A 14,531-nucleotide genomic window follows, 5' to 3' on the forward strand; every position below is an offset into this window, starting at 1 on the left:
CGACTGTCGCTCTACGGCCTACTAACAAGTGTTGGACAGAACAACGTAATATCTTGCGATATGGACAGTATCATCTTTATACAAAGATGAGCAACTTCCATTAAAATTAAGTTCTTATTTGGGTGGGTTGACGAATGCAAGTTCAAGTGGGTTGGAAAATACGTAAAGTAATAATATTAGGTGCAAATAATTACGCCTACGCTGTAGTCAATGCTAGTGGGGAAATGAAGTATGTGTATAAAATTCGTGGAATAACATTTAAATCACAGAACGAGTGATAAAATTAATTTTGACAGTTTTTAGGATTTAGTGACAGGCAATCGGGGGAAACTAATTGAAATGTCATCCAAAATTGTTCTGAAACCAGATTTGCGCATCTTTTCTCGAAGAAAACTAAAGACATATCGAATGGTGACCAGTAAACGCAGACGAATAGAGCTGACGTACCGAAAAGTGTTACTGTTCCGTATTGCTATAGAATCCATTACTGATTCTCCACATACTCGTTTTTTGGAAAGAAACAGCAGAGTTTCTATGACATTGTGTTATTTGAAAGAAGATGTTACGTTTTCAACATTCGTACACGATTCTCGTTGCAGTGGTAAAACTCAATTTGTCAATCGATTAATCAAAGAAAGAAATTATATATATAATGTTCCCTTTGAAGAAATTGTGTGGTGTTATGGCGCTGTCATACCAAACTTGGACGTTCATACAAAAATACGTTTTCTGGAAGGAATCCCCGAGATGAATACTTTGGAAGGAATCCCCATGGGTCACGTCAACTCAATCTCGCATATGGCCAAAGTTGTCAGTCTGATACAAACAAAGGATTTAATTTCAAATTGGATGTAACTAAAGTTATACTGTTTTGTAATGTTAAAGCTCTAGGCCGGACACTGATCATTAACTAACCCATAACTCGCACACTAAAGATAATATTTTTCAGTTTTCAACAGCAAGCATATCATTACCGTATATAGGTGCGTACTCATATATTTATTGCATACAAGTTTACAGGTGTATCATAAATACGTATACAATTGCTGGGAAGGTGTCAAAAAGATAAGGGTCTAGAAGGCATTCGGAGATAATGAAAGTACTGTACTTCTTTTAACTGTTTCTGATGACGCCCCTCAACTTTACCTATGCGATGTGGGGCATCGGCATGCCTGTTATACAAACTTGACCCAGCATTTTTAATCACTACAGAGCTGAATACCATAAATAGCTTCATTCGCCATATTCCTCCCCTGTTTCTTTATTAATAAGAGTGATAGTAACTGAGATTTATGTTAATTCTATTTCAAAATTTTTAATAATCTGAATCTTCAAGAACTGCTCTTTTAGATTTAGTTTATCTCTTTGTGGGGGCTTTAAAATATTTGCAACTAATTCCATATAATAATCTCAACTGGATATTTTACGAATTGGTTAGTAACTATAGCTATGACAACTTAAACACTGAAATTAAACGTCATGCAACAAAATCAACTTTAAAACAATATATGCTTGTAACGCAGGCCTGTTACAAAATTATTACTCATTCTGCTTATGGATAAAAAATATCCTTTTTTCCTTTTGCTCCCATAGTACTTGCTTGGTTGGACTGACGCGATGTATCTCCAGTTAATTCTCGCAGCCCTTACTGCATCATCTTCCATTTCTTGTCTAGGAATTTTGGTCCTCTTAAGGCTTTCTTCAGATTACGTATCATTCGAAGTGTACGCCAGAGTATCACGAATTGTAGCAATATTTCAATATTTCAACACAGTTTCAAGTACTAGTTCCATTTCCCCATTTTGCAATTGCCAATGACATTTTTTTTCTTGGACCCAGAAGCCTAGGATTAAAAAATAGAAACACATGAAATAGCAAGAAAATCTAAATACATATCACATCATTAAATGCTGCTAAAAATAAAACAATTTGGAAATTGTTCGTAGCATTTAGTATTTTTGCTAATTTAATATCTTACACAAATGTTCATCTAAACAGTATTATATATGTTACACATATTTCTTTTTCTTTTCTTCACTTCAGTTTAGTATTCTACAGGTATGACCTGTTAAGCTAAAGAGACATGATAAAGACACATAATCTATGAAAGAATAAGTGGACTGAGTGGGAGAAAATGGGGAAACTCCGAAAAAGCCCATGGAATGATACGTTGATCACTACATTACTAGTTGCACGAGGGATGTGCGTGCAACCTAATACTGAGCCCAGGTTCCCGCGTAATTAAACATGTAGGTTGCCAGGGAGATCTTACTTACCGTTTACGCTTACTTTGGGATATAACTAAGATATTTGAAAACAATGTATTCGTATAATATATTACTATGGTTTAAAGCATGCCAAGTACTATTATTCATTTTACGTAAGCTGATAGGCAAACAAAACGAACTCTCATATACTTAAATCGGATTTAAACAACTCGCTGAGCAAAACAATACGTTTATTGTACAAATTATTACGTTATTACAATAAACTATTGTTTTGCTCAGCGAATAGTTTAAATCGAAGTCTACTAAAGCAACGCTTGTACAATCCGCGGCAAAAAACCTGCAACATGAGCATATAAGTTTATTGTGAAATGACGAAATCTTTTGCTCCAAAATAAGTGTGCACGGGACGAGGCCGAGGTTTATCCTGACGTGATTCGTTCCACTTAGACGTTATGTTCATTCCCTGTGCTGTTAGGGGTAGTTTCACAATAAACTTACATCCTCATGTTGCAGGTTTTTTGCAGCGGATTGTACAATGGAATATATTATATTTCTTAAACTGTTATCAACAAGAACTATATTTCATTTTTAAAACAAATGTTGATTATTATCTATGTATTAAAGACGTGATTTTATTATATATATTACGTGTAAGAAATTGCAATGTTTGTTCATTTGTAGCACATTTCATGGTTCCTAAGAGAAGCGAAAATCCATAATGTCTTGGAGTTCAGAAAAGTAAAAACGTTTACTGTGAAAATGTCGGCTTATTAGAATGACTTCCAACTTTTTTTTTCCTACTGACAACACAACTTTGCTGAACGCTCACCACATCGCGACATATTTGTTAGAATGTTTTATTAATATCATAATATAACTTAGTGTAAAAGAAGTTTCAATAAAGTAATGACTTTATGTATTACAGAACTCTGTTGCTATCGTTGAAGGCGCTGAATGGTACATCTCAAAATTTATTTTAACTGATTATTAAAATGCTTCATGATTTGAAACTCCTAGAATTTTGCGACACACCCTATGTGACTGCATGATACACCAGTGTCACGACACACCTGCTAGGAAACAATGTATTAGAGGGCCGTTAGCATGTTGGCATTTTGGTATCACTCATACAGATTGTATTTGATTTTGGACTACCTATTAAGATGACATTATTGCATGAATATAGAGAGCATCCTATCAATTTCCAACTCTGTCATCGTCTGGTATTCAAATATTATCTCACAACCCCGACTAAAAAATAAATGACAAATGGTTGTTTGAATTTACAATTGCACTAAAGAATGATTCCTTATCTCACAGCCCCGAGGATCCCTAACTACCAAATAAATGACAAATGGTTGTTTGAATTTACAATTACACTGAAGGATGGTTACTTATCTCACAACCCTATCAAATAAATGACAAATGGTTGTTTGAATTTACAATTACACTAAAGGATGGTTCCTTATCTCACAACCCCCGACTACCAAATAAATGACAAATGGTTGTTTGAATTTACAATTACACTAAAGGATGGTTCCTTATCTCACAACCCCCGACTACCAAATAAATGACAAATGGTTGTTTGAATTTACAATTACACTAAAGGATGATTACTTATCTCACAACCCCGACTAAAAAATAAATGACAAATGGTTGTTTGAATTTACAATTACACTGAAGTATGGTTACTTATCTCACAACCCCGACTGCCAAAATAAATGGCAAATGGTTGTTTGAATTTACAATTACACTAAAGGATGATTCCTTATCTCACAACCTCGAGTACCAAATAAGTGACAAATGGTTGGTTGAATTTACAATTACATTAAAGGATGGTTACTTATCTCACTAATACAGATTAATGCAATAAAGTGTTTTAAAATACGTAGGGCTATTGTGGAAGCTACAATTAATTCTTTAGACATATTTATGGGGTTGTAATTAATCCGTTGCAAAAATTAACGATTAATCAGTTTGTTAATTTTTAATTTAATTAATTACATTTTTCAGGAGTTAAATTTTAATTGATAATTGTTAAAAAACCTACAAATTTAAAAAAAAATAATTTTCTCTAAAAATCACGTAGAATGAATATTTCTGAGTATTATGATATTAAATTTTACTGTTTATTAATTTTCGTTTGAAAACATTAACTTTTCATATAAGTACACTAGTTTTCAATGTTCTTAACTATATATATTAAATTTTACATTAACTTGCATAATTCATGCCAATTCTCATTGCACAGTAGGGAAAATTGTATTTTTTATTTTAATTTTAATCAATTAATTTTGAAGCTGTCAGTAAGCTTCGTATCAAAACAGAGAAATCGTAGGTGAAGACGAAGAGCTTAGCGGAAGACCATGGAGCATGGAAGCCTCTCAGTTCAGCAAGTGACCTGCCAATAATAGCAGAATACCTATGATGATGGTGAATCTTGAAGCTAATTTTAATTTTAACCATTATTTTTTCTGAAATTATTTTTTAATTTACTTGATTATATATTTACCGGCTTAATTTTTAATTTTTATTTATTAAAAATTGTATTAATATTCCCAATTACCCATATTTAGATACATTCTTTACCTCCATGAAGGGGGTTAATGGTCGAAAGAGGAACACAAAAATTTACGTTTATTATACTACGTGGGAGAGCGTGATAGGGAGGAAACTACTTTTGATCTTCTATCAACTTATCTGGAATGAATTATAAAGATACATTCCTTTATGATTTTTTCATTCTCTGTTACTGCAAATACACTAATTGAACAGGAGCAAGTGAATATGATCGTTACATGGTATTATGGTGATGCTGGCTAAGCGCACAATTACTAACATTACCTTATTTTCATTCCTATTGTTGTATGGCACTAATATTTCCAGAACTACTTTTTTTTTTTTCCTGTGTCTTTTACTGCTGAAGTTTAAAAGTTATCATAGAAAGGTTCTGAAGGTCCAGTTTTTGTCACTGCATAAGAACTATGCAGTATTCTAGTGCTCTGTACACTCATTCCTGAATTGTGCAAAATTTGTTGGATGACTTTCTATAATATTTTGGATTCAATTAAAAGAGTTTTCCTTATTCAAAACCTCCACATACTTAAATGTTGATGAAGAGAACAGAATAAATAGTACTCGAATATTAGTGAAATACTACTACTAATAATAATGAGGAGGAGAAAAAAAGTAGGTAAGACAATATTTAACAATTTTTTTTTTCTATGCAATGTATTTCTGTTATGTTTATATATCAGGGAAGCAAATGATACATCTTAATACAGTGACTGGTTGACGATAATGTATTAAAGGAGCAGGGAACAAGAATGTTAAATTTTCCACATTCAGAGCGACCAGAAATATACAAAAATAACTCAAAAATACAATTCAGAGCATTGTCCCATTATACTGACACAATGTCATGATAAAGTATTACATTATTTTAAAGGAGAAAGGCTTGAAGAAAATAATCTCACGGCATAATAAAGATACAAGTGCCCCTTTGTTGTAAAGTAGTAACGCGTGTGATCCCAGATTCGTTTCCTCATGACTATTCTTGCCTCGGATGAATAACACAGTGTCTCCGAAAAAGGAAGGGAGAAAAAAAAAAAACTTATGAGCATGGGTGCCCGAAGGAAGGGCACGGTGGGGTCCGAGGCCCCTCCCCCCGGCTCACGAAAATGTATTAAATTTTTTAAGATTTTCTTAATACAAATAAAAAATACCGCACGTAATATGGCAACCAGGGATTTGATCCCCCCCCTAGAAAGTTTTCTTCGGGGGCCCAGTGCAATGAACACTACGACTTTTGCTAAATAAAATAGACCTGACAAGATCTGTAGTTTGACGAAATTATACAGCAATAGTAATGAAATTAATACAGCAATGAAATCCCGAAATTGCGATGCAAGTTCAACATTTTTAGATTTTTCCTTTGTTCTTGTTCCATACACCTTAACGTAATTTTTGTTTTTATTTTTAACCCTTTTCTCCCTTCGTCCTGAAATGAACAAAAGCAGCGTCCAATATATTTTTCAGTTTTACTTTCTGCAAAGGAGTTGAGATAAGATTTTATCTTATTCTGTTACTAATTAAAATTGTCTTTCCTGCGCTTGACTGTTAATAACTCTCACAAGTAAACCTTACATTTGGGTGAATCGAGTTGCTGACTGAGACACATATGAGAAAGTAATACTAAATGTGGTCAGTATTTCAGTGAAGTTGTAGGTGCGAAGCTCCAGGGGTTTAGGAGATACAGCTACCAGAACATCACATGGAAGTACAGAATAGTCTTCATACAGTTGGAGGTAAAAGCCCTGTAAGACCTCTTGTAACGACAAAAGTTGAATAACAAATATATGGGTACATATTAGGACTAGGGGGAAGTCATATAGTAAGGGTATACCTGACGGCGGCCATCTTGAAATCCGCCATTTTGAATTAAGGTTGTTTTTAAAGTAGGAATAGGGTCATGTAATACATGATTTAAGGCGCAAATTTAATCAGAAGAACAATGGTGACGTTAGTTTTGATTTACGCGCAATTGGTAAAAAGTTACAGGGAAATTAAATATTGTTGCAACATATGTATTAGTCCTTTACCCCACCTTGTAAATTTTGTGTTAATGATAATAATTAAATATAAAGCAGGTGGATAAATATTAGGTCTATGGTAAGAGTAGCCTTGGTGGTGGCCATGTTCAAATCCGCCATTTTGAATCAGACAAAAGTTTTAAACAAAACGCATAACAGTGTCACCTTATTAATAGCAAATTTTACCATAAATCCAACGGTATAACCATTTTTGCTTTATCATTAACCAGCATTTGTTATCGCATAAACAAGTTGCTAATTTAAGGAAAAATGACCAAAGTGGAATTGAGTCATAATTGAACTTGGGTCTTTCTTCCAGAAAAGTCCTCAATTAGTACAATCAATATGTAGTTCAGAAAAGAGTGCATAACTTGCACAAATGCTCTGCTCACAGTGAGCACACCCGACAAAGGCAACAATATTTAATTACCCTATAACTTTTTACCAGTTGCGCGTAAATCAAAATTAACGTCACCATTGTTCTTCTGATTAAATTTGCGCCTTAAATCATGTATCACATGACCCTATTCCTTTTTTTTTAAAAAAAAAACTTAATTCAAAATGGCGGATTTCAAGGTGGCCTCCGTCAGGTATACCCTTACTATATGACTTCCCCCTAGTCCTAATATGTACCCATATATTTGTTATTCACCTTTTGTCGTTACAAGAGGTCTTACAGAGCTTTTACCTCCAACTGTATGAAGACTATTCTGTACTTCCATGCGATGTTCTGGTAGCTGTATCTCCTAAGCCCCTGGAGCTTCGCACCTACAACTTCACTGAAATACTGACCACATTTAGTACTAACTTCTCATATGTGTCTCAGTCAGCAACTCGATTCACCCAAACGTAAGGTTTACTTGTCAGTGTCTATATATTACAATGATGAAGCGCACACAATTGATTGATTTTATTCGTTTCCATCATGTAAGTACTTTTTACTTTATTTTATGCCCATGCTGAGCTTACTCTAGCCAATATATACATATATTAGTTGGTCACTTCTATAGTTCTCGTTAGCATCTAATTAAACCAAAATAAAATAGTTGGATAAAACAAACTTGTCTTTCGAGTTAATCGCTCCTTTTTAGCAGCAAGGCTAACAAACGAAAACTATACTTTCTACCGACATCAAACGAATGAAAAGCAAGAAGAAAAACGAAACTACATAAGGCACAAACTACAGTATGCCTCTGATTGTACAAGTTATTTCCATCGAAAGAGAAGTTTGATATATTTAAAGTGTCTTTTGAGCTCGAATAGAATTAGATAAACGATCTAAATTAAATCGTTACGTTTAAATTAGAAACAAGTCTACAAACCATAGAGTTACTACTTTTAACACTAGAGGGACAATTGGCGCCACTGTCTACGTGATTCCAGCTAGCAAAGCGTTGCCAGTTGAACAGCCATTTGTTTTCCAGTTGCATGGCAAGAAGCGGTCAGCTGCTATTTGTAGTAATGTTTAAGGGATGTTTCCAAGTAAATATACAAACAAGAATTCACGTAAAAACTAGCTTAAAATATGTCACTTAAGAAGGAACACAATGTTACCAATTGATTAAAACAGTACCATATTATACGAGGGCGAAATAATATTTTTATTTTATTTTAAATAAAACCACCAGTTGAATAGAAAAAAAAAGCTATGTGTAATAACTTTTTTCCCAATGTAGCTGGATATACACTGGGAAAAAGTTATTACAGTCCGATATAATAAAGTCCAGATAAATTAATGTTTCTATAGTCCAGTAGAGAAAAGATCTGTTATAATCTCATACAGTAATTGAGACTGCTTGACAACTGTAAGAAAAATTACTGTTTGTGAAAAATTGGGAAATAATAAAATACAATCAGTCTAGTTAGAAACAAAAAAATTTACTAAGTACTGAACAAAATAATTTACAGAATCTTTTTGCAAAAAATGTAACTAACATTTAAAAAATGATCTATCAAAAAATATTTTAAAGTAAATTGGGCCATTAGATCCTTAATAAAAATTTCAAAAGTAAAATACAGGGTGGTCCATAAGTCTTAATGCAATGGATTATTTTGGAAACAAACATGATTAAAGAAAATCTGACTAGCGGAAGGCGGACATGGGTAAAGGAGCTATCGATTGATGTATGCGTGGTGAATGGCCGTCATCCTGGATCTAGGTCAGAGTTGGCAAAAACCATGGTTTTTATTGAAAAAACAAAAAAAGTTTTTTTTTTTTTTTGTTTAAACCAGGTTTTTTTGGTTTAAACAATTTGCTCTATGTATTTATATCACATATGGACAGAAATAAGTTTGTTTCACCTTGGTGCTATTATGCAACAACCGGGTTATGCTGGAAGGGGTCACATAAGCTTAACGCGGAGTCCAAACCGTTTTTCGACTTACATCCGAAACAAATTGTCCTCCATTTAAACTCGAAACCGGGACTAATTGGCCACAAATGTGATATGTCTGCCGACTCACTCTTAAAGGACTCCTGATACGTTATATTGATCTTTACATACTTTTAATACAGGGTGTTTCAAAACAACACCGACAACGTTTGAGAGGTGATTCCTGACACCAAGATAAGACAAAAAGTATAGACCAACCTAGGTGTACAAATGCTTCCTTTCGGAGTTATAGACTGCCGAAAACATGAAAAACTAAATTTTAGAGGTCCATAGCTCCAATACTATGGGACCTACAGCAGTCGGGTCAAGACTTCACTTAGGAACTAGTGTATGCCCTATCCAAATATCCGACTTTCAGAATCCTGCGGTACTGCCGCAACTATTTTTATAGAGGTAGTTGGTGAGTACTTTAGATTATATGCCAGTAACCAAACTCCCTCCATAAAAATTGTTGCGTGAGTACCTTAGGATTCTGAAAGTTGGATATTTGGATAGAAATAATACTAGTTCCTAAGTGAAGTCTTGAACCGACTACTGTACGTTTCATAGTTTTGAAGCTATGGATATCAAGTTCATTTTTCTAGTTTTCGGCAGCCTATAACTCCGAAAGGAAGTATTTGTGCACCCAAGTTGGTCTATACTTTTTGTTTTATCATGGTGTCAGGAATCACTTCACAACCGTTGTCGGTGTTGTTTTGAAACACCCTGTATAATTGTCTGGAGTCATTTGAGAAGTACAAAAAGATAAACAGTTGCACAAGTGAAACCATTATACATAATTACAGATGGACAATTTCAAAATACTTCAGAGTATAGAAGAACTAATTAAGTCCAGGTTAGTTCACTACGACTTTTGTTAGTCCAAGTTAAAGAAATACGACGAGTTAATTTGCATATCAGGAAGAAAAGTGAATAAAGATAAGAATTATTTGAGTCCACTTTGGCTCTGACCCATTTATACATAAACAGATACCAAAAATACTTCTGATTTTAGTAAATGACCCCCCCCCCCAAAAAAAATAGGTATTTCGATGAATTTTATCAATAGTAAACATTATTAAAACGAAACAATATTTAGAATTTTTCTTTGATTGCAATTGCATAACAATAATAAGTTGCTTTTGTAGTATATTCTCTGAGTAATGAATGGGGAATTTAGGTTTGAATATAATACGAATAATATGCGGAAGTGACACGCGATAACCAACAAATGTGTGTTCATCAAGATTTCACGAACACACACTTTTACGAACATTTTTCGTTTTTTGGTTTAAACCAGTTGGTTTTTCTAAAAAACAGCTGGTTTAAACCATGGTTTAAACCAGCCAACCCTGATCCAGGTTATTTTTTTTCAAATGGGAAGGTATGTGACACGTCAGTTAACATTATTTTTGCAGGGGAATGCAGTCCCGCAAGCAGAAATGCGCTATCATGTCTCGTTCCAAAGTTATGGTGTCCCAAAGTCCCACCTACAGGATGTGCTCCACATGTTGTCCGTTTGGAGTCTCTTAATCCAGTCCTCCTGAACCCGTAACAACACAGCGGGGGTGGTGCTTTCACAGACGTCCTGAATACGTCCCTGTAGGTGTACAACATCCCGAATTTTCTTCTGATACAGCAGGTATTTTAAGTGCCCCCATAAAAAAATCCAAGGGAGTGAGGTCCGGCGACCGGGCTGGCCATTCCACAGGACCTCGGCGACCAATCCAACGTCCGGGAAAATGCAGATCCAAGCATTCCCGCACAGGCAGTGCATATTGCTGTGGGGCACCATCTTGCTGAAAATATCGCGGCAAGGTAGCATCAGGGCGAAGAAGCAATGGAAACACCAACTCTTGTAAGATGTCCAGATATCGGACACCATTTAGGGTACCAGAAATCAATAAGAGTCCTATGATCGACGTATTCCATATGCCACACCACCCCATGATATGAGCAGGGGTAACCCTCTTGCAGGGATTGATCGCATGTGGATTTGCATCCGATCAATATCGCATGTTCTGGCGATTCCCTTCCACACTCAAATAAAAGTTTGTCTGGTCTGTGAAGGCAAAGCTGGCTGGGAAATGCGGATCTCGGTCATATTGTGACAAAGCCCGATTGGCGAATTCCATGCGCCGGTCTGGACCATCCTCTGAAGGGTTGTGGACAAGCTGCAGCTTGAAGGGTTGCCACTTGTTCGTATGGAGAATCCTCATCACGGAAGCACATGGTACGCCTGTTATCGCTGATAGTTGCATTGTGCTGCGCGTCGGACTTTCAACAGTCGCAGCAAGCACCATTGTGATGTCTTCTGTGGCGGTTCTTGGAGGACCTGACCGTGGTGTGTCGGCAACAATACCAGTTACACTGAATTTCCTAATGAGGTAGCTCACGGTGTTGTGGCTTATTGCAGGTCTTTCGGGGTGGCACGCGTTGAAGTCCTGGGCAATCACACGACTGCTTCTTTCCCCAGACATTAGGATGATCTCAATTCTTTCCTGCTTCATCAGTGCCATCTTGCTCTACCTGCAACGAAAAGAAAACCTGTAAATTTGGGGAGTCACGTCTTTCTTGCAGCGTTAGTGCCATGTCGTTCTCCCTGTAAGGAAACAGAAAACCGGTCAACTTTGGGGCTTCATAACTTTGGAACGGGACATGATAACGCATTTCTGCTTCCGGGACTGCATTACCCTGCAAAAACAGTGTTAATTGATGTGTCACATGCCTACCTTCCTATTTGAAAAAATAAACCTGGATCCAAGATGGCCGCCATCCCCACGCATGCATCAATCGGTAGCTCATTTACCCAAGTCCGCCCTCCGCTAGTCAGATTTGCTTTAATCATGTTTGTTTCCAAAATAATCCACTGTACTAAGAGTTATGGACCCTGTAGATAAAATGTCCTTCAGCAAACCAACTTAAAATCACATTTCCACTCCATATTTATAATAGGGTTTTGAGAACAAAGATAGAAAATACACTGTTGGTCTGGTTGTTATTTGCTCTAAATCGGTAAATTGGAGCAATTCTTTAATACAAGACTTCGATAGTAATTAATAGTATTTACAACAATGATAATGAAAATCTCGATTTTTCACGACTACCCGTAATTTAATAAGCTATCCACAAAGCGAATACACTAAGTACCTACAACCGTTTTCCAAAAATAACACCTGTTCTATGTATAAACGTACACAGAGGGCTTAGGGGGCAGAATTCCCCAAGATCTAAAATTTATGCAAATAAATTGTTCCTTACTTTATACTTTCTTGTCATTATATTTCTTAGCTGCTAAACTTCTTTAAAAGTAATATATGAATTCAAACGTACTTCTAGCTTTCATTGGCGTAACTAGGATATTTTGCTGGGAGGCAGGGCCCCTTACTTCTGAAAATAGCAATGGATATGTTTAAATTGAGATGAACTTACTACGTTATTTTCGTCAAATAAAATAATTATGAGCGAAGCAGCTTTGCTTCTGTGGATGTCCAGGCCCCATGCCCCCCTCTAGTTATGCCTATGGTTGCTATGGACTAAATTTGCTTTCTTACAAAGATAATGAGGTAGCTATGGACATGGCAGGTGTACTTTCTGACTTGGGATTTTGAAACAAAAATGTTTTTTCCGCATACGTTGCTTCCATGTAGGATCGGCTCGAGAACCGTAGCTAAGGGGAACTAGGGGTCAGGTCCAATTTTTTTGCTTCCCCTGAAGTTTCCGTATGACATACGTGGGAAAATGTTTTAATGGTTTTTAAATGTGATCATATGATTGGTCCATTTCTAAATTTTTGTGGCATCCTAAACATTTTACCTGGCCACGACCTTGTTCGGTTCTAAAAGTGTGAAGCCTCATACAGTGACATATACCTGTATATGTCCCAGTATGTATGTATATGTGTGTGTGTTTGTGTATACACTAAAATATGTCATAAGACGCTATAAATCAATCCCAAGATATCAGCGTATAATAGTTGGATCTACTGATGTGAAGGCACGTATGGAAATCCGCTACGATGGAAAAGATCATTTTGTGGCTGCAATTTCTGACAAGAAGCAGCGAAGACGTAACTTAGATCGTTGCAAGGCAGTTGTGAGAACACAGCGTGTAAAGTGTAGTGTTGGATTCTGCATAAATGCTTTATCTCTTATCACACACGCTGAATTGAAAAGAAAAATATCCTTGATCAGCTAGTTCAGAAAATGTATTCTTCATTTATATAGAAAATATGCCTATCTATATCATGTGTTCAAAGGTGGCTCTTGATGGATGCAACGAAGGTAAAAATTACAGTCTTATATCTTCAAACTAAGGGAAGAAAACATATCTGATATACAGACTTTTGAATATAATAATTGTAACACTAGGTAAGTTTTATTTTATTAGTTTGAAGTGATAACAGTTTAACTTTACCTGTGCGACTTTCCTCAAGAGCATGCATGAATTTTAGCTCAATATGACATCTCTGAGTATACAATGTATTTTTTAAATTTACATATAACAGGTATATAAATAAATCATTAATTATGCAAAAGAAACCAAAAGTTACCACATTTGCGAATTGACACGATAACCGCCCAATGTAATATGTCACACCCCTTCCCTCCGCACACTGAAAACCGATCTTTATAAAAATTCCAATGTATGTCATAGGCCTAAATGCTCATTAAGAAGAAATACTATATGCGGCATCATCATATCATACACACAAAAAAGGCGGATCTCGGTTAAAAATATTCGCAACACGAATATCAGCATCAGCGCAGACCTCTATATGTGAGTTATTGATTATGGAACAGAATTACTTTCGGAAATTTGTTTCTTACGTTTTTTGGTTGTACATGCATTTTGGCTACATGATGCTTTCTTATCATTTCCTTTTTTAAACTCTTTCTGTACAGCCATAAGCTGCACAAGAAATAGGCATTTTCTTCTTCCAAACAAAGTCACTCACAACAAACAACGCCATACACGCTCGCTTTTGCTACACAGTAGTATGGTTGAAAGGGCAACGCGTTTGCAGCGCCAATTGTCCCTCTAGTGTTAAACGTAGTAACTCTATGCTAAAAATGCTACCGTTAGTTGTAACGAGTAAACTTTTAAATTTTACGTACACAGGGTGGACAATTTATCTGGAATATCCGTGATAACGGAGAAACCAAAAAAAGGAGAAAAGCGAAACTTTGCATGAAGCAACTATAACGAGGGGGACATCGTTTTACGTAATAAGAAAAACCACCCAGTGAACAGTGTTGCCAACTTAGTATAAAGCTATATTTTTTCAAATGGCACTACGTCAGGTTATTACGTATTTCAAATCGACATGTTAAATGAAA

At 35.6% G+C, this 14,531-nt stretch overlaps 1 protein-coding gene across 1 annotated transcript in view; it reads right to left on the bottom strand.

Moving 5' to 3' along the window:
- Positions 1-361: 361 nt before the first annotated feature.
- The window catches only part of LOC145690275 (uncharacterized), a 48,001-nt gene continuing 33,831 nt past the window's right edge, over positions 362-14,531 (bottom strand). Inside the window, exon 8 of the mRNA XM_081765026.1 lies at positions 362-1,843. Coding sequence (XP_081621152.1) covers positions 1,777-1,843 — 67 coding nt within the window. The 3' untranslated portion in view covers positions 362-1,776. The remainder of the gene's footprint in view (positions 1,844-14,531) is intronic.

This window comes from Thermobia domestica, chromosome 7 (assembly GCF_964235325.1).
Source record: "Thermobia domestica chromosome 7, izTheDome1.hap1.1, whole genome shotgun sequence".
NCBI classification, from domain to species: Eukaryota; Metazoa; Arthropoda; class Insecta; order Zygentoma; family Lepismatidae; genus Thermobia; species Thermobia domestica.